Source organism: Acanthochromis polyacanthus, chromosome 7 (assembly GCF_021347895.1).
Source record: "Acanthochromis polyacanthus isolate Apoly-LR-REF ecotype Palm Island chromosome 7, KAUST_Apoly_ChrSc, whole genome shotgun sequence".
Lineage (NCBI taxonomy): Eukaryota > Metazoa > Chordata > Actinopteri > Pomacentridae > Acanthochromis > Acanthochromis polyacanthus.
Window position 1 is genome coordinate 29,358,546 of NC_067119.1, and position 27,917 is coordinate 29,386,462.

The 27,917-nt window shown below is 40.9% G+C and overlaps 1 protein-coding gene across 2 annotated transcripts in view; it reads left to right on the forward strand.

Annotated features, from left to right (window-relative positions):
- Nucleotides 1-26,794, forward strand: part of LOC110953085 (leucine-rich repeat transmembrane neuronal protein 4) — a 57,300-nt gene extending 30,506 nt beyond the window's left edge. Inside the window, exon 3 of one of the 2 annotated variants that reach the window (XM_022196922.2) lies at nucleotides 25,578-26,794. In XM_022196922.2, coding sequence (XP_022052614.1) covers nucleotides 25,578-25,796 — 219 coding nt within the window. In that variant the 3' untranslated portion in view covers nucleotides 25,797-26,794. The remainder of the gene's footprint in view (nucleotides 1-25,577) is intronic. The other variant, XM_022196923.2, reaches the window with a different exon arrangement.
- Nucleotides 26,795-27,917: the final 1,123 nt, after the last annotated feature.

Consider the following 27,917-nt stretch of genomic DNA (forward strand, 5'->3'; position numbering starts at 1 on the left):
GCCGCATCTCTGAATGGAAACCATTATCAGGTTTATCACCTCTGTGTGATTAGTTTAGCACAATATTCAGTGTTAGTTCAATCTCCATTTTCTGTGTGTACAGCGCTGCACACGTCCTTACGTACACGGCAACATCTCTGAAAATGCACTGAGGAATTAATATTAACAATGCAGCGAATGACAATGTGTAATTAAAAGGTGTTGCTTGTAGTGACCCACAGATAATTATTGCTGACATTTTTATCGCCTTTCTGCCCGTTATTTGGGATTTACAGCTCGCAGCCTTACTTTTGGGTCAGTCTCTCATCCAGCTCGTTTCCAGCCACAGCAATGAGCTGTTTTTGGTGGAAAAGCCCTGATAAATGCACTGTGGATTCCCAGCAGCAAAATAACACAGTTACTGTTGCAGCTGTATTGTTTGGAGGCTGCTCACTCACTAGTTAAATTCAACACACTGTCACCATACTATATGCTAATATTTCAAACCCTGCTCATTTATATTGATTACTCAACTGTGGATCCTGGTTAATAATGCACATAAGACATTATACACAGGAGGGAGTCTGATTATTGTGTGCGGCTTTAAGATAAGAATACATTCACATAGAAGTTGTGCAACTTGTGTAACATCTGGCTGGCTTTTTTTTTTCGTTCTGGAACCACTTCTTGTTGTAATCTGTTCTTAATGCATCTGAAGTGTTTTTATGCACGCGTTCTTCTGCGTTAATTGCTATCCAGATATAATTTGATTGCACGAGTTGCAAGTGTACCGTATTGTCAATATGTTCAACTTCCACAGTGACGACTGTGAAGAGAAGATGACAGAATAATAACGAGCTTGTGCTCTGTGATAACACTATGAGGGAGGGGAGAGGGTCAGCAAATCGATAGATATCTTTCTCTTAGCTGTGTGAATTATCATAACAAGGACCAAGGTGGCCATGTCTCTAAGTGTAAAGAGGTAAAGCAGTTTGAAAAATAATCTTTAATTCATTGCATCATCATTTGATTCCCTGTTTCTTTCATTTCCCAGGGGCTGATGTTATGTTTGAGATAAACATGAAAATGATCCTTAGTCTGTAGCTATGTAATTACTCTGCATCCTAACTGTCTGTCGTATGATTTCCTGAAATCATTTATTTCCTCCAAACAGTTAATGAAAAAGAACCACAGATGCGTCACTGCTCCTTCATCTTCCTCATCTTCATATCAACACTCTCCAATTTCCTCCTTTCATTTTAAGTCCGTTTAGCCCCTCTGAGTCGGGCAGCAAACATTTTAGAGCCCCTTGTGGCTCAGGTACATGCAAACCATCTCATTGCCCCATAAAATGAGATCCGCGCCCTTATTTGCACCAAGGTCCTGCAGCTCCATCCCTGACACAATGGGAGAAAACGGCCACAAGGCTGGCAGATCGCATCCATGGGCAAGAGGTTCAATTACTTCAGTTGTCATGGAGCAATAAATGACAAATTAAGTGGCTGGCACCGAACACTGCTTGAAGGAGGCTGTATCAGAATACTAATGTCAGCTGTGTCTGACAGTGGGGAAAGAGATAGACAGCAAAAAAGCCCCAAGTTTGGCAAAGGAAAAACAGACAGCTTCTTTTTCCAACTGCATATATTCTCTACTCCTTGACCTCAATTCAGAATTATTAGGCTTCTTGGCTGCCTGTTTGTCTCAGAGATAGTACAGAGATGTGTTAATTGCTATTTAAAAGAACACCTTGTTATTTATAGATACAATAAACAGCAGGCTGCATTGTTCTGTTGCATTCGTTTGGACTAACACTTTGTCTTGTTAGATTCTTTTCTGCTGCCCGTGATCTTTGCTACAACAGACTGGAACAGGCATTGTAATCCTGTAATTAATAGAGTATGCATACAGAATTTAGTCCCTGGCTAATGAAAGTGCTCTGTTGTGCCAGTTTTCATCACGCTAAAAATCTCTGTGTATAAGCCACACGAGTGCAAGGCTTTAATGCACATTAAACACCAGGAAACAAATTCTGTGCATGTTAAATGGAGGAATTTGTGGTGCTCTCTGTGTCTAACCACTAATGGGACCAGATATGTTGACCCGACGATGGGGGCTGCAGGAAACGCTGTTTTTACCTCAATCAAAGGACATATCAGGCTGCACTTGTCAAGCTCAACCTCATGTTGTCAGTGTAAAACAGGAGCTGGAGCATGTTTGTCTTGTGTAATGTTCATTACTGAGTGAAAGAGAGTACATGGATGGGCGGCTGTGGTGAGATATGGAGCTGTAGAGGACTGCTGGCCACCACCCACACCTCTCTCCTCTGCCTTATTAGCTCAGGAGGAGGAAAAGGAGGAATAAATGAATAAATTAGGCCCCAATCACACGCCTAGGAGACAAAGTTTTGGCCAACTGAGATCCAAACACACATGATATCCCACTGCTGGCTATGATTCTCAAGTTAACAGTTCAGTTTGATCCCATGTGAGTTGTCCCTAATTAGCTCCAACTGAATAATTGCATGTATGTGACCCAGAGTTTAAAATGAGTGATGCCTTTTAAAAGGAGAATATCCAATTTTGATGTTATAACATAATGACAAAGATAATTATAATTATAATATATTATGGAATAATTGATTTTGGCATACATTTAACAGCAAGCAATGATAAACATGTATTTTACACATTGAGCAGATATAGAGAAATAGTAAATTGGAGCTGTGCTTCTGATATTTACTGTCTTTTTACTCCTGTTTTAGTCTCAAACCAACTGATCTGGAAGAAAATATCCTTTACTATCTCTAGTAAATGGGCAAAAGTCAGCTTGTCACCACCACTGCCTGCCGTGTGCAGTGTGTTTATCTGAGGTTTTTTTACAAAAAAAAAACACTGCCTGTTGCTGAAATGAGTCTTGTGAGACTGAACCAAAACAATCACCGGAAAGAAGCTGGAGCTGAACAGAACTGCAGAATCAGGTGATATTTCTCTGTGAGTTCATCTCTGCTGGTGATCCTTTTCAATTTACACAGCCACATGATTCATTGTTAATATAAAAAATATTGATCAGTGCAGCTTTAACTCACGTTTTGATTTAAAGGCTCCCTCACATGTAAGACTGGACCAAAATATCGTGCAGCAGTTCCACCGACCTCACTCTCATGCCACTAGCACGGCGAAAAATACAGATTTCAAACCAGAGCTATGCTGGAAGTTTGAGTTAATGTGATTGCTGAGCATGGCAGATTTAATCGGCTTGTTTTGATTCCCCATTTTGAGCACCACTGAATAATAAAACTGAGACCAAACTCAACAACTAGATCTTTGTAATCAATTACATTTACTCTCTCCAATCCTGCCGGGCTTAAAGACCAGATGCAGGGTTGTGCTTTTGCCCGAAAAAAGAAAATCATTTTGTATGACTGTTGGATGCAGACGGACCCCACTGACATCTGTTACACCTCCCTGTCCTTCATCTGATCAGTGCATTTAAATGTACGTTGCTCAGAAAACATTGAGGTTGCTGACCTCCAGTCCCCTGCTGCCTCCACTCCCTCCGCTTGCTTTTCTTATGTGATTTATTACTGTACATTCTGCTGGGCACATTGCACCCTGTTCAGCAGACAGACAGTGTAACTGAGTCATGCTGCAGTGGTTCCGTCAGGGTAACAAAACGTTAGCACTGTGAACTTACATCCCCAAGGTGACCTCCAGGGAGATCCTGTCAGGCTACCCAAGGTGACAGCCGAGCACCTGAGGTACGCGACGCACACGGGGAACGCTCTGCAGTAGAATGAAGGAGGGCATCACACGGATGAGATTCATTCATCTTAATAAAGTGGCCCATCAAAGTGATGTGGCTGCAGAGCTGCTAGTTAGACAGAGGAAGACATGCAGGGAGACAGAGCGGGGAGTGAAGAGGAGCAGACAGGGCTGTGGGAAAGGCTTCTCAGCTGTAAACACGATGTTCCCTCCACAGCATCAGTCCCCTGAATAGAACAGAACCTGTCTACCTGTTGGCAACACCCAGCAAAAAAAAAAAAAAAAAGCTCATTTTGTAGAAGTGCTGCAAAGCGCATTTTAATTTGACACCCCAAATGCTTGGCGGCACAATTATTCTTTTAAGTGAAAATCTGTCACACTTTCATATAAATAAATGTGTGTTACTGCTCCACATCATTGGCTGACATACTGTAGCACAGCAGTGATTCAAAGTGTAGTCACATCATGGAGGCTGTTACATTCCTGTTTTCAACACCCACGTCTGTGAGGTTTCTCCCATAAGATATCTGCTGGCATTCAGGGAATGATGCATTTTATGTTGCCAGCAGTTTGTCTGTAATAAATACTGGGTAGTTAGCCCAAGCAGCGAACGAACAAAGAAAGCAGCATCACCCACAGACACTGCAATTTATTCAGCTTTATCAGAAAATACAAGGACCAGGATGTTCCTCTTTGACTGACAACTAATCTAGTGTAAAAACAAAACAATAGTGACAGCTTGAGTGGTTTTACTTACAAGAGTGATGGCATGGGGGAGAAAAGTGCACTGCATCACCCCTTACCTCCTCGAGCAGCCAATTCCTGTAATATTTAGGACTGATTTACTGACAAAGAAGGATCCAAAAATCCTTTATTTTGATGTAGACTGATTTTTGCTTGTCAAGTAGTAGTTTTTATAGTGTTAAGCCCTTGAGCCCTGTAGAGAATTATGCCTAAGATTCCAGCTGTTTTAACAGTGTTGTATAACTGCATGACCAATTAAGAGTCAAATTAATTTTGGTTAATAACCGTTTTTGTGATTTCATGTTATCCATTTAAAGTCGACATTAAATTGTGGCCGGACCCTTAATCAAAGCTGCTAAAACCCTGCAGTGTCAAAAACAATGTATAGCCATGTAAAATCAGTAGTTCTTAACTTTGTTCAGTTTGATGTCCTTGAGGAAAACAAAATGTAACAGGGTGATCCATAAATTGTCTGTTCTAATGCTGGATCCATCTGTGTGTGTTTATGTGTGTGACCCTCATTGTGCACACATGTCAAGGTGAGTAGAACCTGCAGTAAAAGGTCGCAGCGGGTTCATTACCATTAATTACATTTTTTCTGTCTCTACACAAGCACCAGGAGGAAAACCTTGGAAGATCAGTTTTATCATTTCATATTTTAGTCTAACATAAACAGTACAAATGCAGAGATTTTTAAAAAATCTATTTTCTTTTTATTAAAGAGCTATTGAACAGCAAACACATTGTGTCACTTAAGCCTTCCAGCCAGGGTCACACCACTTGTAGAGATGTCACGTTCACAAACAAAACGTGTCCCTAACAAAAACTGCATGTGACTTGAAAGTTGCCTCCCTCATAGACTGTGGCCAGTGATGCATGTGAGGGCTTTTTGTAACAGTGATTGGCTGGAAACTGGCTGAGAGGCAACATTCAGTTTCAGTTTCTACATTTGAAAAGGGACAGTGTACATTAATGAACATGCAGATAAATATAAACATACCTGAGGTAGTTATGAGAACATTTTCATTTTCATCACCAGTCCCTTTGCATGTAAAACAATATGCACAATGGGGGCTGCACAGTGGATCAGTGGTTAGCACCATCACCTTGCAGCTAGAAGATCCCAGGTTCACGTCAGAGCTTGGGCCTGGGATTTTTTCTGCATGGAATTTGCATATTCTGCGTGGGTTTTCTTCGTGTTCTCCAACTTCCTCCCACAGTCTTCCTCCCAAAAACATGCTGAGGTCAAGTAGTGATTCCAAATTGCGTGATTGCTTGTCTCTATATGTTGCGCTGTGATAGACTGGTGACCTGTCCAGAGTATCCGCTGCCTTCACCCTAAGTCAGCTCTGAAAGACTCCAGCCCCCCCTGTGACCCTAATGAGGATTACGCAGTTTATGGATAATGGATGGATGGAATATGCACAATTGTTAAATCGACCTACATTCTAATAAAAGCATCAGCATAATACAGATAAAAAGCATATCCAGTTCATAAAATGCGGTTAAATACAGCATTATACACTCAACGACACACACATATATTGAATAATCGCGTGGAATAAGAGGGTGTCAGTGTTGAGATTGCTGGTTTTCAATAAGGGCTTTCTTAAAATGATGCTTAAAAATGCATACATAGACAGGGACTATTGAATTCCACTGATGTGATGCTCTGAACGAAAAGACGGTCTGACTAAAGGCAGTTTTCCTGCGTGGGATCGTGAAGTCTCCCTTCTAGCTGCACCTCTGCTCTGCTTGCACTAGATTTGGAATTTATGAAGAGGAGGAGCTAAACCATACATGCCATTATAAAGCAGACAAACATTTTGTGCTTGAGGATTTTAGAACAGAGCAGATTATATTTCTTTACAATACGGCAATCATGAAAAGTGAATCGCTTCAGCTCTGGGTTGTATCACAGCACCGGTGCCTTTAGGTTTTATACGCCTACAGCAAACGAAGAACGAGAGTTTAATGAGACAGGCAGAGCTGAAGGAGTGACCAAGCTGGTGAGTGAGTGGGTTGAATGAGAGACTCAGAGAGGCTACCTCTCGGTCATGACTGCTGAGCTGGGAGTGGGACTGGGAGATGAGACATGAGCCGGAGGAGTGACGGAGTTAGTGAGTGGGTGAAGAGGAGACTCAAGCTACCTTTCAATCAGGACTGAACCAAAGACCCAAACCTCAGTCACGTGAATTCTTGGTGGCATTTTGCATACTGCTCCCTCCTTTTATGCAAACAGGTGAAGAACAAGCACGTGAACAAACCAGAGCACATGAACTGCCCGGCCAAAAAGAAAGTCCAACACTCTAATATTTTGTTGGGCTGCCTTCAGCTTTGAGTATGGCACTCATTCACCGTGGCATCGTTTGGATAAGCTTCTGCGATGTCACAGCATTTATTTCTGTCCAGAGTTGGATTAATTTTTCACCAACATCTTATGTTGGTGATGGGAGAGTCAGACCACTGTGCAAAGTCTTCTCCAGAACATCCTACAGACTCTCAATGGGGCTGAGGTCTGGACTCTGTAGTGGGCAATCCATGTGTGAAAATGACGTCTCATGCTCCCTGATCCACTCATTCTCAATGTGAGCACCATGAATCCTGGTATCGTCATCTTGGATCATGCCATAAGGGAAGAAAAAATGCAGTGATGTGTTGTGGCATTTTGTGATCGAACAAATGATAAAATTAAACAAATAGGATGTGTGAATCAAATTTAGGAGCTAACAAGGATAAGATTGCGAGACCTAATGTGTCAACTAAAGTTAAGAGTACACTGAATAATCCTGTGGAAAGCGGCAACTAACGGAAGCCTGCGGAGCCCATATAAGGCATGAGACAGGAAGTTCATGCCCTCGCTACGTCTGCACTCGTGAGTTGAAACCCAGGGCACGCTGAGCCAAGCAGAAGTAAGCCAACCTAGCAGAAATACAAAGGAGGAGGTGGTCTAACTTTTGATATGATTATGTCATGCGTATCCTGATTGGGTCTTAAGACGATGGGTTGTGGCTGTTGTGAGGAGTGTTTAAGAGAAGGTATATAAGACGATGTAACGCTTTGTGTATTCAGTTGAAATATCGAGATTTTGCCCATGTTTGTTCTTACAGCGTCTGTAATGAATAAACATTACTCGAATCAGACTCTGGAGAGGGGCTGTACAGTGGACTAGTGGTTAACACTTTCGCCTTGCAGCAAGAAGATCCCCAGTTCAAATCTCGGCCTGGGCCTGGGATCTTTCTGCATGGAGTTTGCATGTTCTCCCTGTGCATGTGTGGGTTTTCTCCGGGTACTCCAGCTTCCTCCCACAGTCCAAAAATATGCTGAGGTTAATTGGTTATTCTTAATTGCCCGTAGGTGTGAATGCGAGTGTGATTGTTTGTCTGTATATGTAGCCCTGCGACAGACTGGCGACCTGTCCAGGGTGTCCCCTGCTTTCGCCCGAGTCAGCTGAGATAGGCTCCAGCACCCCCCGCGACCCTAATGAGGATAAAGCGGTGTATAGAGAATGGATGGATGGATGGACTCTGGAGACTGCTTGAAGACCCTTTCTTGAAAGCTTTTTGAAGACTCCAACTTTTTTATCCAGAATTGATTTTTGACTATGTGTTTGACAAAGCTGCCTGATCATCACTGGCCCTTAGCAGGCAGATGCCACAACAGATGGAAAGATCTGATCATTCAGTATATTTAATCAGTCAGCTGACCTTATTAATTTCACATGTAACAATGATGAACCTGACCAACCCCAGATCGTAACCCTAACCCTAACCCTAAGGCACTAGCTATGATGAGCGCATCACTTCATCTGCCTCTCTTCTTACCCTGATGCCCCCATCGCTGTGGAACAGGGTAAATCTGGACTCATCAGACCACATGACCGACCACATTTGTTCCTCGAAGGTGATGGTTTACCACTATCCTTTAGGTTTTAATGATGCGTTGGACGATTCTTAACCTGATTTTAGTTGTTTCAGAAATCTCCTTAGTTGTTTTCTTTGCTTGATGCAGGACAATAATGTGACCCTTCTGAAATTGATTCACATCCTTTCTACAACCACAGGATATGTCTTCCAACATGGCTGTTTAAAAAATGAGGAGCTCCTCACTGCATCAGCTAGGGTTAAATAAATGGTTGCAGCTGAAACATATTCATCACTGCAGTAATGCTCCAATGGAAGGCTCTTACTTATTTGCTTAGTTAAAACCAACCAGGTAGAGACTTTTTTTTTTTTTGGCCAGGTAGTGTATTTTAGAAGAACAGTGCCCAAAAGCGTTGTTAGATTTTGTGCAAGTCTCTTTTGGAGCTACAAAAGACATAAACTTTTAGCACATATGCAATAGTGTTTCCAAAGAGCTGTCCAAACAGACTTTGATGTGTGACATCAGTGGATATCTCCCAGAAGCTAAAAGCATCTTCATCTCATGTACAGAAATAAAAGAGATGAAGAAAAGCATGCGTGTGTCACTGGTGCTGTACAGATCAAAAGTCATCACATAAAGTCTGTGTGACGTACATCAGCTGTGTAGTGTTAGCTCTGATACACGTGCATGTCCTCAGCCACATTGTGTCTTGTTTCTGAGGTTATAAGCACTGTTCTGGTAGTTTACATGCATTAATGAGCCGTAACTGAACACACCATCAGATGCATGTTCCATCTCATTTAGTTACAGAACAAACAGCTTCATGCTCCCACAGAAAGGGCTGTTTCCATGTTCAATATCTTGTTAAGTTTTAAATGAATATTACAAAGTACACTGAGAGCCAATAACCTAATTAAACCATTTTTGTAAATAAATAAGTTACAACCTGACTTTAGACCCCAGCACTGATGGAGTCTTGCATTAATAGCGATGAATGACCTGAACATGCATAAATAAGGGCTTTAAATAAGTCTGAAGCAATTTTGCTGTATTATTATGACCTTTTTAGGTTTTTTTTAAAAAAGCGACAGGATATTTTGCCACTTTATTATCTCGGCGAGTTATCATACAGATGGGGGGGAAACTATCAAGAATTTAATTCAATATATCAGCAGTTTTTAATTTCTTGCATGTTGCACAGAACTTGAGTCAATGTTGTGAAGAAATCAACGCACCTTAAATGTCAGCACGACAGCTCAGAACATTTGCTTGTGTCGGATTTCTTCTTTGACACACACTTTAGGGATGATATGACCTTCCAGTGATTAAAACATGTTCATGAATTCAACCGGATTATTCTAGCTGCAAATGTGCTATTTCCTTACTTGGAGAAAAAAAAATGTCCGAGCATTGATCTGGTGGACCACCATTTTATATACTGTGGTGTTTTCTCTACCGCACAATTGCACATGTTGAGCAGGTGAAATCAGCTGAGTGACAGCACAGTTATCTACTGCTACAGGGATGCAGCTGCACGCAAGGACGCCACGGTTCAAGATTCCTCCTGTGTGTCAGGCCTGAAGGGAAGTGACATGAGCAGCGCCAGTGACACTGAATTAAAACAAAAACCATTAATCTCAGAGATGGGTTGCATGGAAATGACAGTTTGAGACTACTAAAAGTGGGGCAACACTTTCAGTTAGTTTGACAGAGAGAGGAATGACACCATAATGTGATTCCATGCAGCAGCTATTGTGTCACAGCACTGGCCTCACGCCATGTTGCTGGAGTTGTATAATATCCTTCTGCAATTTTCACGTCTCATCATGGCAGAGGAGGCTTTGTGGGGCCTTGGTCCTTAAGGTCAAGATGATTTTCCTGGTGCAGATTGTTCTTCTGTGGAAATATCACGGGAGACCAACAGCTGGCTGCAGTTCATCTCTTGTCGCCTCACATTTTCAGCCACATCAATATTGGACAAGTCTGTTGAAGTTCAGAGGCGGTTTCAAACTGTAGCACTTAGACAGATGGCCTTCCTCTAGGCCTCTTTGGAAGAGAACAAAACAGGGAAAAACCAGATCAGATTTTTTATTTTTTTTTACTAGAATTCATGGTCTTGAATAATTCATGCAGTTTTTTTCCTTATAGATATGTTGGTTTTTTAGCTAGTCATAGGAAGAGAGGTTAAATCCAGAGCTGTAAAATTACGTGTGCTTGTTTCAGTGTCGTTTACCTTTAAGATTTAACATCAGAGTAAAAACTAGAGAGAAGATTCACATTATGACAGCACATAAACTGTCATGTGGCATATACAGGCACACAAGCAAGTGCAACGGCGCACACGCGTAATCTTCCACGGCATTAAGAGTTAGACATACAGCCCATTCTGTAGAGTTATCACCATGGAAACTGGACAGAAGTGAAAAGCCTGTACCATGGTGCATGGAGCAACAGCACGACAACATCCTGGGTCCTACACCGTGACATTTATATGAGATGGTTTAGCACAGTGCATAAACTTTATCTGTCAACTTCTCTGAAATGCAAAACATGGAGATCCTTTTTCACACTGTTGGGTCTTTTTTTTTTTTTTTTGCTTTTCTTCAGCCGCTGCAGTGCCATGGAGTTAATGCAGTCCGCCCTGAGTTGTTAGGAAGGGGCCAGGACTGTATAAAAAACAAATGTGACAGTGGCAAGAGTAATGAAAATTTGCTGAAAATTCCTCCGCGGTGGTACTCGGTTAAATCAGAAGCTAAATTTGTTCTAATATGTTGCTTTAACTGTGAGCTCTCAGATGGTTTCAGGGTTTAATGCTCCAGAAAGTCAGCTTCTTCACTGTATCCTTAAATTACAGAAAACATTTTTTTTTCTTGCTAACCACTGACTAAAAAAATAGTTGTCTCATCATGAAAGTGAACTATTTTGTGCTGCTTTGTGGACTATAAAGCCCAAATTTTACAGTTCAAGAGCTATTGTAAATCTGCACTACTGTCGTGTATTTGCACACAGATGACCTTGCAAACTATAAAGCTGCTCGGATAAGTGTTTTTCAATGTAAAAGGTATCCTTTATAGTGTTCACTCCTCTGCAGTTCTATAGAGTCCTCTCAGCCCTCTGTTTTGGACTGACAGCATTCAGCTTGAACTCATTTCATTCACTGCCAGTCTTTCCAAACGCGCTTACGTGCTACAAAAGCTCTGATAAACCCACTATATGCCGCCTTTCTACGGCAAGAAACAGGCAGCGGCTGCAACGATTTAGTGAACATAGTGGAGCATTTAGCAGCTAAAAAGGCAGATATTTCCCTCAGGAGTGAGTTAGAGACAAGACTAGAGCAGAAAGAAAAGACCATATAGGACTTAACCAAGCGAACAAAAACAGGTGTTGCTGCACATCTGCTGCGTGACAACAGTTTGCTTACAAATTAGCCATGTAAACTTTATAAGGTGAGAATATGTCATTTTTGTGTTTACAACTTGATTTTTCTGAACCAAGTGACCAGAAATAATCTGCTGTTTGAGAGCACATTTGAGACTAACATGTTGACAAATATTATTTTTACAAATGTCTCTTTTTTCCTTGACTTGGAAGAAAAACCATCGTGAGGTCAAGGGGAGATGTCAAGGGGAAAAGCAGATCAGAAAATAGCTGGGAATCCGAGTGCACTCTAGGCTACATAATAGTGCAACAGTGGATGTGTTGGATGTCTGTCGTTGATGGTGCATCCCTTTGAATATCGCTGCTGCAAGGAGTAATCTCTGACATTATCTTGTTCTTTTTGTAAAGAGCCCTGTTCTATGCTAAAGGAGATAAGAAAGGAAGAGCTGAAGAACCTCTCCTCGGTATTTAAAGAATTCGACCACCTCTTATCATATCTGCCACTTCGATACTTCAGGGTCATTTCAGTCAGTTAGGAACTTTCTTAGTAAAAAAAGAAAATCTGACCACAACCTCAGCCTCACACTCGGTCGTGGTTGTGTCCTTCTCCTGTTTTTTCAAATCTGAAACTGGCATCAAAGCAGCACAGCGTCCCTCAATCACAGACTGATTTCTGGCATATGTAAGACACGTCATGTGCAATTTGAATGTCTTCAGACAATCAAAATCTCCAAATGCAGAACTGTTTTGCGTTGTGCTCACCCTCTAAATATTGCCATACTGGAGGAGAACAGTAACAGTAACAGTTAGACTAATTAGCAACCATATGCACGATTCAGGTATTTGTCAGTGTTTTCCATAATTAGCATATAGAAAGCTTGACTGTTTCATGTTGTTGTGTCTCTCACTGACAATGGCAACAGAGACTGGAAAGGAGAGTGGAAGGAAACAGAAAGTTATAGCGGGAAAAGCCACTGGGAGGATTATAGCAGTAGTGTCTTTTGAGTCAGACTGATGTAGCCCCCCAAAGCTGAGTTTAGGTTTATCCCAGGCCTCTTTTTTTAATCCTAACCCCAACCCCTATCCTCTTCCTGTTAATACATTTGACTGCAATCCCCAAATTAACCCCAAGCCCAAACCTTCACTTATCCTTTTCACGTAACATTTGGTTATGGCTGAACTCTGCAGACAAAAACAACAAAAACAGTCACTTAATTGGGCTATCTGTGGGCACATTTCCATATCTCTGATGTCCTGGAGTACCTGCACATCAGCAGATTCAGGCAGCGGAGGGCAGACCCCACATCCAGATGCTGTATCTGCAAAATCTTCCTATCTAACAAAATTTTTTGCCAGGCTTTTCTGAAGCTGCCATCCCCACAATCAGTGAGCATTCAGTGTGAACCAAGGTGATTGTATTATTTCCATATCCATTAAACACACGTCTGTCAGTCTAGCCTTTCATATCTTTTTCTGAACTTACTAAATTACCTATGATTTGCAACATTAGCTCAGTATCTCATCTGGACAGAGGAAGGCTGATAAACTCCAGAGATCCATTAGACAATGAAATAGCTTGGCCATGGTGCACTGGATTCCTTTAAGTCTTTCTTTTAGTATATCTGACTCTATATATCTCCTGACAAACCATCTTTCTTCTAGTGAGTCCCAGAAATACTGTATCATACACATAAAGTATGCTCCACAGTTCATGGTCCGGCTTACTTTTTTAAAACCTCTTTTAGATACTGATATTTTATTAAGATAGACTGCACACCTCCTTCCAGCGAACGTCAGGAGAAGCATTCCTGTATGACACTGGAAAGCAGAATAAAACAAGGCAATAAGTGAATAGTACTTACACTACCAGTCAAAAAGTTTGGACATGCCTTCTTATTCAGTGCTTTTTATGTATTTGTATTATTTCCTGCATTGTAGATTAACACTGAAGATGAACACTTTTTTGTTTACAACATAATTCCGTGTGTATTCTTTAATAGTTTTGATGTATTCAGTAATAATCTACAATGTGTACAATAATGAAATAAAAACCTTTGAATGAGAAGGTGTGTCCAAACTTTTGACTGGCTTTTTTTTTTTTTTTTTTAGGAAATGTGGTGAAACAAACTGTGAACACAAAATTAACATTACTCTTTTCGGTGTAATTGTTAGAAAACGGCTGCCAGTTTACACATCAAGTTAATATACAGTAATATTATTATTCCTGTGGAGGTATTTGCATTGAATGTACAATCTTTATTCAGCTGTTTTTTGGTCTTGACCCATAGAACATATCTTGTTCATCAATGGGCAGCTCTGATTCATATGGGGGGAAGGCTTTTTTAAAAATCTATCCATCTGTTATCTATACACCTCTTAATGCTCATTAGGGTGGAGTTTACCCCAGCTGATTTAGGGTGAAGGCAGGGGATACTCTGGATAGGTCGCCAGTCTATTGTTTTTTTTAATGCATGGCTTAAATGAGTCCAAACATAGACTTAGCTTCCAACTGTTTCATTGTGCTATCCAGGAAGGTGCAATCTATTTCTGTACAATCTAATGCTAGTAAGGACTCAAACAGTTTACTGAAGAAGTAGCCAAAAAACAAAAACTGTACACAATGAAATCCCTGAAAGCTCCTTTGAGTTGAGGTGAACCGCACGGTTTAGTGGCAGAGAGCGTTTTCACTAGTTGCACGGTGGTTGGTGGTTAGTACCATTGCCTCACAGTTAGAAGATCCCTGGTTTGTGTGCTGGGATCTTTATGCGTGGAGTTTGCATGTTCTCCCTATGCAGCGTGGGTTTCCACCGGGTTCTCCGGCTTCCTCCCACAGTCCAAAAACATGCTGACATGCTAATTGGTGCTTCTAAATTGTACGTGGGTGTGAATGTGAGTGTGCTGTGATAGACTGGCGACCTGTCCAAGATGCCTCCTGCCTTCACCATATGACGCCTGGGATAGACTCCACAACCCTACAGAGGATTAAGCGTTGTATAGATAATGGATGGATGAATGGAAGGATGGCTGATTGCACCAGTAATAGGTCTGTGTTATGCTGTGAATCTGGTTAGAATACCTCATTTCTGTCTTTGCAAACTAATTTTTTGAGCTTACTAGAGGTTTCTCTGTGCACAGTAGCTCCATGCACTGCGTGGTAGTGGTTACAGATGCATGTGACATGTTTTGGGAAACTGGTAAATTATAGTGTCTATTGATGCATGTGAGGCATTAAGGGGATATCTGTAAATTTTAGTTTCTGAAAACAACCAGGGTTACACTCTTCGCCTTAAACTGCACATGTCCCTCCATGTGCCCCAGTCACACTAAGCCACCCACCAGCTCATAATAAATTATCAACCTGCGGGAAACACTCGGATACGTTAAAACAGGCCAACATTATGCACTGCATTTGTTGCATAGAGTGCAGCCAAAGCACAGCTGGGAAGCAACGGCGCTCCAAACTGAAATGTTAAAAGAACTAGAACTTGTATTGTGCTGTGACAGGGATGCGATCTGCAGTGTGGCCCCCTTCTCCACAGTGTTTCATGCGAGGACTCAGAAATGATAATAAAATTATTTAACGCTATTCATAAAAAAAATTAAAAGAAGCTGTTTTGTATTAAGTTTAAATTCCAGATCATTCTGATAAAAAAGGAACTGACTAAATGTACAAAACATTTATCGGCACCTTTGTTCGTGTTTACAGTCATTTGCATAATGTGCTAAAAAATGACAAATGTGCATGGGAAGTGACAAAAAAGGTTATATTTTCAATGTATTATTCGGCAGCAAAAGGCACAGTGAAAATATTCAACAGTTGTTCTGGAGGCCTTGTGATAGTTACCGCTAAAAGCGGCCACTTTCACATACAAGTAATCACTGCTTGTTAGGAAATATTGACTACAGCCTCATTTAGTTTATTTTAACTGTCCAGTGAAGAAATGCATTACAGTGCTTTAGTGATGTCTGCTGCTTTGGCCCTTTGGATTCTTATTTTAGAGAAGAACTGTTCATAATTTTCTCAGACTGTCCAAAGCCATAAAAACAAATTTTTATATTTTCCCCAGAAATTCAAAGTTGGTCTGTTCATGTAGCCACTGTTCTAATGAAATAACACCACCACTGCTTTGGAGCATTCACACATACCAAAAACTCAGTTTAAATTCCATAATCTATAGTATATCCACTGTGGACATGGCAGTGCAGCATCTGTCATCTGGCTGAGCTTATAGATTGGATTACTTAAAGTTGCTGTCTGAATGAAAAAAAAAAATCCTCCACTGTGTGTCTTTTTCTTCCTGTTGTTCTTGCATCAAGGACTGCAGTATTTAGTCTTCTAATACAACGCATGTTCCAGAATGAGAGCAGCATTTTGCTCTACGTAATGTGTGTCATGTTTGCGACATAAATTAAGCATGAATCTTGAAATAAATATGAAAGAATGTCACACTATGATACCATCGCAGCTCCAAGTAAACAACTGTGATCTTTGAAGTGACATATTTCAGATTTTTTAAAACTGAGGTTTTTAATGACTGTTTTGACAAACAGCATCAGCAACTACTCTATGTATGTGTGTGTGTGTGTGTGTGTACTTAGGAATGTGTGTGGGTGTGTAAAGAGAGAGAAAAACAGTCAGTGAGGGAGAATGAACCAAACGGCGTAGCTCTCATCTCACGCTGAATATGGATTAATCTATGCATCGATATTTCTTGGCTTCCCTAATCAGGTTACTTATATCTACATATATCAGAAAAGGCTACGTAGTGACTCATAAATTGTCCATCCAGTAAATAACAGTAAATCCAAGCATACATTGCCAGCATTGATGAGCAGAAAATGGGATGAGCAGCATTAGGAGAAGATAAATCCCCACATCTGAAGGATTATGGTTATTTTGACAAATGCGAAATGCTTTTCAAATAGAAATGTAATTACATGGTGAATATTAAAGTCAGAAAAAGATGATCTTTCTGGAATTCCTGCACACCCGGTATTAAACCGAACAACTTTCAGCTTCCTTTCAGATGCGTTCCAGTTTTTGCTCTCCTCATTGCTACAAAAATCGAACACTAAAACGGCTGTCTGGTGTAATGTGCGATTTATTAAATATCACGCTGTGCAAGATGAAATTTTTCCTCGCTTTTAATGCGCATTTCCTCATAATGAACATGTATTTTCCTCTACAGTAGCCTACAGTATGGCCTTTAATTAAGTTCACTGACCACTTGTTATCAGCTCCATGTCCGCCCACCCTGAAATCATTCTTTCAATTTATCCATGCTAAGCAACAATCAGGGAAGGGGGTCTTGTGGCCATTAGCATGCCATTCAGCGTCCATGAGTGTGTAGCCTAATAGACAGCGATGATAATAGTGGCTTGTCTGTGCTCTCTCGCCGCAGCGTTGACCACTGAGTGAATTATCCAGCTGACAGAGAGCAGCAGCACGGCTCGGGCGGAGGATGTTGTTAATATGCCAATGAGAGCTCATGCCTCCCATGCCAGTCTGAGGCCTGCTGGCATGGTGCAGCTGCCTATCAACTAATTGGGAATCATTTAGCTGCAGCTTGACCTACATTCAGAGCAGTGCAAAGGGGGACCACCTATGTGAATGTTTTCATTAGCAATCCGAAGCTAATAGCCTGGGAATTAGAATTAATTGCTGTGTGCTGTGTCACAAGAGTTTATATCATTGTCCTCTTCTACATCTGCTGCAAAGTGTTTTAGAGTGGGTCAGTCAAGAGCTTTATTGAGGAACTGTGACTTTTGTTATGAAACACCAAATTAAGAGGTAGTTTTATGTAACTCCCAAAGTTTTGCATGTGAGGACACTGCATAGAGTCAAGCTTCGTGTTCTTCTTCAGAACAAACAGGGAGACATCAGTTGATTTCAGTTTTCCTTTTAAGTATATAGCATTACGAAGGCCATCTGAAAACACCCTTACAATATTGTACTAGACAGGCAAACACAACAAATCCATCAGTTCCCTTTGACCAAGCTATCTGGTGACAGTAAGAAGGAAAAGGTCACTTTTTACAGGAAGAACTCTGCGGCGGTCGTCTGTACTGACCAGGTGGGGTGAGGGCGAAAGGAGAAAGAAACAGACAAACAGTGCTGCAACAAATAAGTGATACTACCGAGATGTCTGTGTAAATCTGATGCTCGTACTTGGAGCCAGTGGGCTTAACTTAGCATTAACATGGAAATCTGTGAGAAACAGGTAAATCTCACAAATTAGCATGTTTTATAATCTGTGTAAAAACCAGTGTGGAATCAGCTAATTTAAATGTTACCCTTTGTTTCCAGCCTCTGTGCTAAGCTAAATATAAAACTATTCATGAAGCTGCAGCTGGATAAGAGCCTCATATTTAGGCCGCCTTGACATGCAAATATCTGTCTTTGTATGGGATGCTCTGCCACAAGGCGAATAAACCTTAAATATTTTTTTGCATTGACCTCTGTTCCGTTAGATCTGTTGTGTAGTTTTTAAAGGCAGACATTGTTAGTGTTACTAAAGAACTTGGTGTCACACCAACAACTTGATACCACAGCCAGAGCAGTCCTGTGCAGAAATGGCCACTCTTACTGGTGGTGAATAATTTGTCATTTTGCCCGAGGAGAGGATTTTAGTGCTTATGTTTTGCTGAGGGCAGACTAGAGAGTGTATGAAAACCACACTCTTCACGTCCCCGGTGATTTGTGGCTCTGCATTGGGTCTACTTTAATTTATTTTCCCAAACTTTTCTTTTAGGATATTCCCTCCCAGTCTTTGCTATGATTTTATCATTTATATTTTATCATTTTTGTTTTGTCTAACAATTCCATTTTCTCTCTCTGTCTCTCTTTTTTTTCTTGAAGTGTTATCCACTGTTCTTTTTCTGTTATCAACACTCAACACCCAACACGCAACACCCCACAGCTAAACTGAAATAAAATAACTTAAGACAAAAAAAAGTGTTATTGTTTATACTAATAGCTGTCACCACTTGAAGTCCAAAACAATTCCCTGACCAGTTGAGACAGAAGATAATTTCTTAACACTTTAAACTCTAGGGATTTTCAGTGATAAACAATGAGTCATTCTAGCTGAGAGGAGGATGAAAAAAAGAATTAAAATGGAAATGGGATGTATGAAGCTGAGGTATAAATTCACTGCCATACAATGTGAACAATAGGGCAGCTGGAATGAAGGTGTAGTTTCCACAGGTAACAGAGCAGTACAAGACACACACTGTATTTTCTTCTCTTGAAATTCACTTCAGGCTATTACAGGTCGAGCTGTAGTTTAAACAGTTAACATAAAGTGAGGACAAGATCAGGCTGATGCCAGATGCCCGCTCTATTACCTTGGCCAGTGGCCAGTGACTCACTGAATAACGGCTTGCACTTGTCAAGAGGAAACAAGGTTATTCTTAGACAGCTATTGTAATCAAGAGATTTGAATTCATTTTATATTTCTCTGCTTGTGCAGCACACAGCTAGAATGGAAAAGGACTTTCTGAGCCATTAAAGTTGAGGAAAGGTGGCGATCATGCTTCAGGCAAAACCCGACTGTATGCAGCGTTCAGCTCTAAGCAGCTCTGCTGGCAGATATCCAAGCTATGCTAGCCAATGACTCACCTCTCTAAGAGCTCCAACCATAACAGCCAGCATTTCCCCAATATTCCTGATTAAACCCGAATGCTCACTCAGCTTGTTGGGCCAGAAAGGCTTTTATTCTGTTCTTCTATGCAAAGCCATGAAACTGATCCTGTTTTAGTTCACTGCTTCAGAAATGCAGATATTTAAATTTCACCTCGCTCATGAGGAGCAGAGAACAGGCTCTATCTGTGAATGGAAAATGTTTAAAGATGATGTTTTGTTGACCTGGGAGATGCACTGTTAAAAATCAAAACAGCATTTATTACAATTTAATGGCTGTCAGCTGCACAGAGGCTTCATCACACTTACAAAGAGAGATGACATTAAGTTAATTGACTTTGTTTTGACATTTTGTATTTGTCGTTAGTGGCTGCTCTTATCCAGAGAGACTGGAAATGAGTGAGGAACGCTGTTGATATCTTTGACGAAAACAGTGGAGGAAAAAACATAATAATCAGTTAGGTAATTGAAAGACATTTAACACATTGCATGATGTGAATAAGTGACCCTTGAGTTAGAGGACAGCTGTTTTAATAAGTAGACTTAGTGCAGCTGAATCACACAGCAGTCATTTACTGGTCAGCTATGTGCACCTTTTCATCGTGTTTTTTCAGCCATGCTGTCGACACGGCTCTAAGGGCGGTCATGTTCAACACCTCAGACTAAAATACTTCATCCCTTGGATTTCTGAACTGGTTTTGAGTCAGTGTTTCAACTACTGCTGCATAAAGTGCCATGAATTTTGTTACAGACATTCATGTTCCCCTCTAGATGAAACCTTCGTGTTCCTTTTATTTTTTATTGCTATTAAGTCAAATTATTAATTTATGGAATTGTTAGTATTATTCTAGAGCTATTGGTAGCTCCTTCAGTGTCAGCTTTTGTTGTATTTACTATCATGAAATACATGTTTGGCACCAAATTAAATGGTGCTCATGATAAAAACTAAAGCTGCTGTACACATACCACATTACACATTACACAGACTGTAATTAAAACACATTACACAGACTGTAATTCAAACATGTTTTCACTACTGTGGTGTCACCTATTGGTTGGTGGACCGCCAATTTCACAATGCTCGTGTTTGGAATTTGGCCGTTGTCATCTTGGCCTCCTAAAACCAGAAGTGAGGGGCGGATTCAACTGAGAACTCGTGGACACTATTCACACCCATATGGTAGCGATTTGACAACCACAATGAAGCTCCATCCTGAAGCATATTTGTTTAAGCACCTATTTTTCTCTAAATTAAGGCTGGGACTTTAATGCATTAATTATGATTGATTAATAGCAGAAAAAATAACGGGTAAAAAAATGCATTTCATTGCACCTTTCTCAGTTCCCTAATTTCTGGCACAGTAGCACTGATGAACACTCCAGCCCAGTAGGTGGTGATAATGAACCTAACGTCTGTTTTCCAGTCGTGAAGAAAAGGAAATGGATGTACTCAGCCATAGACTGTATATATAGTGGACGTAGCATCTGGCTCCAGAATTGAAGCCAACCCGGAAGTGTAAAAAACTTGCAATATCACGCCGTCCGCTAGGGTTGGCTCCAAAAAGCTTTTTCTCCATAGAGCCCAATTCATTTTTGGAAAAAATAAAATTTGATAGACTGATTTTCTGCAGCTCAGGATTTTTTCCCTGTTAGTTTTCATGGTCAAAATGAGAGATCAGGTGGCCGATCTTAAAATGAATCAATACTGAATTTTAAATAAATCGTTAAAGTTGGCGGAGCCAGGGGGCGTGGCTATACTTGATAGACAGCAACAGAAGCCTCTGCGGTAAAATGTGGGCGGGATAAGAGAGTCTTCAGCCAATCCTGCCCCTAGTTGCTCTCCGGTCCAGTCTGTTTGATGACGCTTTTTACATCAGTGGCTCCAAAAAATCCAAAACGGCGACCAGGAAGTAGCAAAATCCGGGCTTCATTTTCTCGGTGTTGAAACCAACAGGTGACGTCACGGTTAGTTTACGCCTGTACTCAGCACAGAAACGTCGGACAAACATAGTGGCTCGGTCGCAAACTTTCTCCCAAACTGTTCAGCAAAAAAATATTTCTGAAAGCATGTGAAGCGAGAAATAAGCTACTGATTCTGTTCTGGTTTTAGTTCAACGATGGGTAGTTTAGATGTTTAACAAAAGTTTTGTGATGCAGATGAAGTCATGGGTGATGCACCATCCCTTAGCTATGACTGTAGTGGTACTGGCAAGCAGTGTAGCCGTCCCAAATAGTCCACTTTTCAACACACTGAAAGTGCTTGAGTTTACAAGAAGTCTTAAAATGTTGAATATAATTGCTAAAGTGCACTTTGAGTTTGCAGTAATCTGTGAATGTAATAGACAGATGAAAAATGCAGATACATATAAATGAAACAAACATTCTTGCTGTTTGAGTTCACGTATATGTCCGTTCATCGATTCCATCATCAACCAAAATTTGTTCGAATTGAAAAATTTTGCTTATTGTATCAAATATTGTTTTGACAAAAAATGTGATTAATCTCGCTAAACTAATTACCAGGTCTGTAAATAATTCGATAAATGTTTTTAATCGCATCCCACCACTGCTCTAAATTTTATCAAGAAACATTTATTTATAAATTAGATGTGATGCTGCACTAAAGGAAACTTGAAACTACTGATTGAGACCACTAATTTTTTAGGAAAATGTGTAGTGATGTAACAGATGAAGTTAGAAGTACAATGATTTTCTTTCAGGTATCTATATAATCGAGCTTAATTGTACAGTCCCACTACAGTCGCCATCTGCTGGCTATTAGAAAAAGCGCAAGTTTAATGCACTTCTGCATTTGCCTCCAGAGCCAAGTCTGTGTTTTTAATACGCAGGCTATAGCATTTTGCTGTAGCATCAGCACTGTGAGCAGGCTAGTGTTTAGTTCAGGAGCAGCCTGACAGTCTCAGGCTGTGCTGAGGCCAACTTTAGATTTGCATGTGAAGAAAAAAAACGCAGCCCTTCAGTCATTTGGTTAAAGCCAAATGGGCCAAGCAGCGGGGTGCCAACATGCAACAAAGTTAAATCCATCTCAATTTGCAGAGACATCATCCAGCAAAACACTGCAATGGACAATCAAGTACATTACATTGTACCATGAATGCTTTATTTCTTCTGTTTACCTCATGACCAGGGGGACAGAGAGTAAAATAATTGCAACTGAAGCTCTGCAGTCTTTTGGGGTCTGATAATGGCCTTCAATTTCACAGATTTTACTCAAACAGGACGTCCTGGATTGTTTTTCATTTCATCGTCTCACTAATGCCTGAAAGCAAATACCCGCTTAGTCTTGTGAGACAGCTCTTATGAGAGGGTGCCAAAATATACAGTAGAGTAAAAGATAATCAGTAAAGGTCATCTGAACGATTCATCCTGTAAGTGTGAACTCCGAGTTTCCACTTGCTGTGTCACATCTCGCTACTTCACTCAGTGTTTCAGTGAAAACCGTTGTCAATGATGAGGGCTGAAGAGTTGCAAATGGTTCTGTTGCTCTTAACTGTGCAGTGTCTGTGGAACACCCACTGTTACAAACTCATATAATGAAATGCATAGTATTTGTGAAGTGCGGCTGTAGAGGGCTGATCTGGAGCAAGTCTGATGTGCTCAAATGTTTCTGTTTCAGTTCTACTTTGCAGCATTGAAGAGAGAAGAGCTGCAGATATTCCACCCCCGGCTGTCAATGAAAAAACACCATGGAGGGCCTTGCTAAAAAATTAGAAGTCTCATGAAATAGAAATTATATTTTATTTCATGGTAAACGGCTCCATGTGAATAAGAAAGTGTAACTTAGTGAACTGCTGGCTGAGATTGCACTTTATGTAAGCTACAGTAGGTGACAGTTCAAGCAAAGTGCTGGAAAAGGCAGCAGCTGACTAAAGTGTTTGAGGAGGAGGCAATAAAAAAACAGAAGAAGGTTGCGATACAGGGTGGTTGTTTTTAAAAGATTTTCCACCAAACTTGCTGCGAGGAGATTTTAGAATCGCACCAACTGTATTTGTTTTTATCTCACTGTGTGCTTTTTAAAAGGACAAACCAAACATCTGCTTTTTTTTTTTTTTTTGGTAACAAATTTTCAGTGTAGCCACGTCTTGCTGAGGGATGTCACAATGTTACAGCACAGTCCAAGTGGAGGCATTACCACACATGTTGCATCACACTGCACCTCCTGGGCGAGCAGAGGAATGAATTTGACATTGGCCCCATTTGAGGCTTCGTCGGTGAATGTTATGGTTAATGTGTGTGCCATATATGAAGGTGCAAACACCTTTTTTCCACTTTTCTGAGTCTAGAAAGGTCCAATTCTAAATACTAGATTGCAAACACAGAGAAACATTTTGATGCACTTGCCCGAGACTGAGCATAATGATAAAAAATGAGGACCTTCTTGTGTCGGGTTCTTTGAAAAGGTTTAAATCAATCTGCACAGTAATAGGAAGCGACATGCACTCTGCTTTAAGCGCAGCAGAAATAAACTGACACAACAAGCGAGCAGGCTCTTTCAAAGCTTTGTGTTGCCACTCTATTTTATATTCCAGTTTGAATGACATGAATCTTTCAAAAACTGCAAAACACTAACACTGTTTGAGAGGTCAGAGGAATTTCACATCTGTTTATGCAATCTGCACCATTCGTACTGGTGATGGTGAGGAGACCTATATATTAATAGCATTGTAGCTTTCTAAAGGTGCATTTATTTTTGTATTTACAGATCTGTAGATGTCCCTGGGGCTTAGCAGTGACGAGCAAAAAAGCCTTTTATTGTCTCAGTAACTGCAGCTCAGTTTATTTTATGGTACCTCTGGATTTCAGCAGGGATTAACTGGCAGTGTTAAATGGGGGAGGCAAGAAAGTGTTGAAGAGGCAAAGGTTGGAAGTGCTCTGCCAGCTGCGTCTGCACAAAGCGAGAAGGCTAGTGGTTCATCCAAATTCATATTGACTTAACCGCTTACATGTTTGACTTTTGCTATTGCAATAATTGGAGAAACAAGTCCGCATTTCAGCCTTTCCCCTTGACAATCTGTACAGAGAACGCCCAGATCCAGACCTTCTCACCTAGCTCATTTTGCATGCGGAGAATTGTTGTCCATGAATTTTTTAAGTCCTCTGAAGTAGTGTGCAAAGTTCAGCCGTCGAATGAGACAATAGAGTGTTTTGAACTAATCTTCCTATTAAAGCGGAGGACAAACGGAGTCATATTGTTTCTGAAAGGGAAAACATAACCTTTAGCAAGCTGGGATTTAAATTTAAGGGTCTGAATTGTGGCAGCACTGTGTATCTTGACCTAACCAGCTAAAAGAAAACCTATCTAAAAGTCATTTTTGCATCAAATCAGCTTTGAGTAAATCCTTTTCTGATCCAATAAAATAATCCAAGACAACATATTTAACTATAGATTTTCTGCCCGCAACTCATATTTCAGCGTCTCGGATTTTTCTCACAAGCACTTATATGTTGGTTCTTTATCCTACACAGACGAAAAGATTAGTGCGTAATAATTGGAATTTGTTGCTCAGAAGAAGATTGTGAAAGTGATTGAAAAAATTCTGTTGCCTACATTTACTTGAGTTCATGTGATTTTTATTATTAAAGCTGAGAAGTTCGTGCTGCAAATGACCTGATGTATGTGAATGTTTCCTTGAACTGCATTATAGCTGCTTTGTCCATTTCAAGATGCGCGAGTGCAACCATATTTTGTACGAAAGCATTAATGGATATTAGGATATTAATATCAGTATTACACAAGCTGTGATGCGGCTTTATCCTGTTTAATTGACATAATTCAGACCACACCAGCACGTAAAACGAAGAGGGGTCTTTGAATCAGCAAAGTGCTTGTAATGTAATAAGCACTCCCTTCTAAATGGAGCCTTGACTCCATTTAAAAGAGGGCAGAAAATATGTGTGCACTCTTGCTTAAGGCTTTCATCTTGCATATAAATCACTCCAACTGAAAGTGGGTGTCTGAGCGTCACAGATTTCAGGTCTTGGGGCGCATGCTGTATCACCATCCAAGGTTCCATTAATGGCAGAGCTGTGCCATGACAGCATGAAGTAAATTAAGCCAGTTCCAAATGTTCTGAGAGCAGATAAGGTGTCGAAACCGAGGCTGTTTTGGGTTGTTTTAAGAAGCCTTACATGTGATTCTGTTTTTTCCTCTCTCTCCTTTCCATTTTCTGCTCTCTGCTTCTGTCTAGATTCCGCGGCAGCTGAGTGCTCTGACATTGTACAGGTGTGAGCAGTCGGTTCTGGATTACTGCCATGCCCACCTGTCGCTGCGCCTCAATGTGGGCATGGAGCCCTCCACTCAGGCGCTGGGAGGTCCGGGGCCAGCCTTGTACCACCCGGGCCTGATGGCTGCCCTCCCCTCCGAGCCTGTGCTGCCTTGCCCCCCAACCTACTCCCACCACCAGTGAGCCGTGCACACTGCGAGGCTCGTCTCCAAACTACTGTACGTCAGCTGCACAGGATCAGTGGACTGCTCAAATGAATTTAAAGGCTGCGTGGGAGGGAACTGGGACTGGTAAAGAAGCAAAGGAGACAATTAATCTACTGCAGAGCATCCTGGATGCAGGGTAATGAAAATGAAAATATTTCTCCGTGGAAATAACGGGGTGCAGCAGTATTGATTAGTGAGCTTCTGACCTGGCTGATCCTCAATGTCCTCAATTAGCAAAGGTGGCGGAAAAGCAGCATGACTTTCCACGTTCTGCTTTGCCTCTTGAGGAGTATTAAGGATAATAAGTTAATGATTTGTTAATCTTATTAAACATATTTCCTCGACTTCTCATAATCTGGGCACCTCTCCGCTGTGCAGGTAAAGTAATCAAATGCAAAATGCTATAAACAGAGCAGGGAAGCAGCATGATAAGCAGTCGAGTAGCAGAACAAATGAAAGATCGGCCAAGCTAAAAGGTTCTCTGCTGCTTTTCCTGATCATGCTGTCAGTCAGAGGTCTCTCTCTCACTCAAGTCCCTGTAGCGTTTTTCATTTCAAGAAATGAGCCACTCCAGTGAAATTACCCAAGACAAGAGAAAACAAGTCAGAAAATATCAGACAGTAATTGTCCTATAAAATGTACAGCCCACACATCTTGCCGGCAGTAAGTATAATTTTCATGGTGACTTTTGATTTCCTTAATGATTTGTGATGTTGATCACTTTCTGATTAATTTAATGGAGCTGAGAAATAAACAGATGAAAAATAAACACCAAGTACAGATCTTGGTGCACTGGGACGTTGAGATATTTACGTTTCATCCTTCATTTAAATCACTCTTGTGGTTAATGGTTTTTGTTTTTATAATGTGTTATTCAAGCAATTATCTGATTGTGCACTCATATATCTACATGTGTGTGCTTTTTACGAGATGTTACACTATAATATATGGTAAATAAACTGTGGTAAATGACCAGTAACGGTGTCATTCATCAGGATCAATGGTATCAGCCTAAACAACTGTCTGCTGCTGTATTTAGACAGCTGCGTAGGAGGTGAGGACTGAAAAGCACAGTGCTGAAGGCAAAACTGTTTAATAATGATACATGTCTGGATTTTGCCTTAGTGATCAAGACTTTGATGGTAAAATTCACTCGCTTTGCTTCTCTTTCTGTGGCCGTGTGTGACCGTTATCTGACGTAATACAGTAAACTCCACTCTCTGAACTTACAGGCTTTTATGTGGCTTCCAGGGAAAGGGAAACTTGTGTACAGAAAACCCCCAATTAAGGTCCTGGATAATAATAGATCGTGGCTTCATGTTTTTCATATGCATACAGTGCACTATGAAATTGGTGGAAGCTAAATGTGATATAATTGGAGCGTTTGTCAGCTGGTAATTGACCGTTAGCTAAACCAGTCCAGTAAACAGCAATTCAATTCAAATCAATTTTATTTATATAGCATCAATTACAGTCAAATTGTCTCAAGGCGCTTTACAGAACTGATATGCCTGACCCCCAGAGCAAGCCCAAAGGCGACAGTGGCAAGGAAAACACCCTTTTAACAGGGAAAAAACCTCGAGCAGAACCCGTCTCTATATAGGGGGGACCCATCTGCCTGCTGGCCGGGCGGGTTGAGAGGGACAGAGGAGGGCAAGGGGGAGGGAAGATATGTGACTCAAACAAAGTATAAGCTGACATTGAAAACTGACTCATAGTTTACTCTTATGATGTACTGCTCTGACATTAAACATACTACATATATAGCTAGCAGTAAAATTCAAACAGTATGTAGATTAGCATAACAAGTATAGTGAGGGCGATGCAGAGTTGACTGGTGGAAAAGGGGAGCTGGAAGCGGAGGGCTGGAGGAAGGTCAGCAGCAGCATCCCACAGTGGACATGATGGAGACTAGACCAGCTGGTGGAACATCAACCGCAGATCTGAAGCATCCAACTCTGGGACCAGGGACACTGGGAGAAATAGCACAGGGGGAAACAGAGTGAATGTAATGCAATAACGGTATACATATTAAATATAAAGGTAGATAGAGAAGGGCTCAGTGCGCCAAGAGATGTCCCCCAGCAGCCTATAGGCC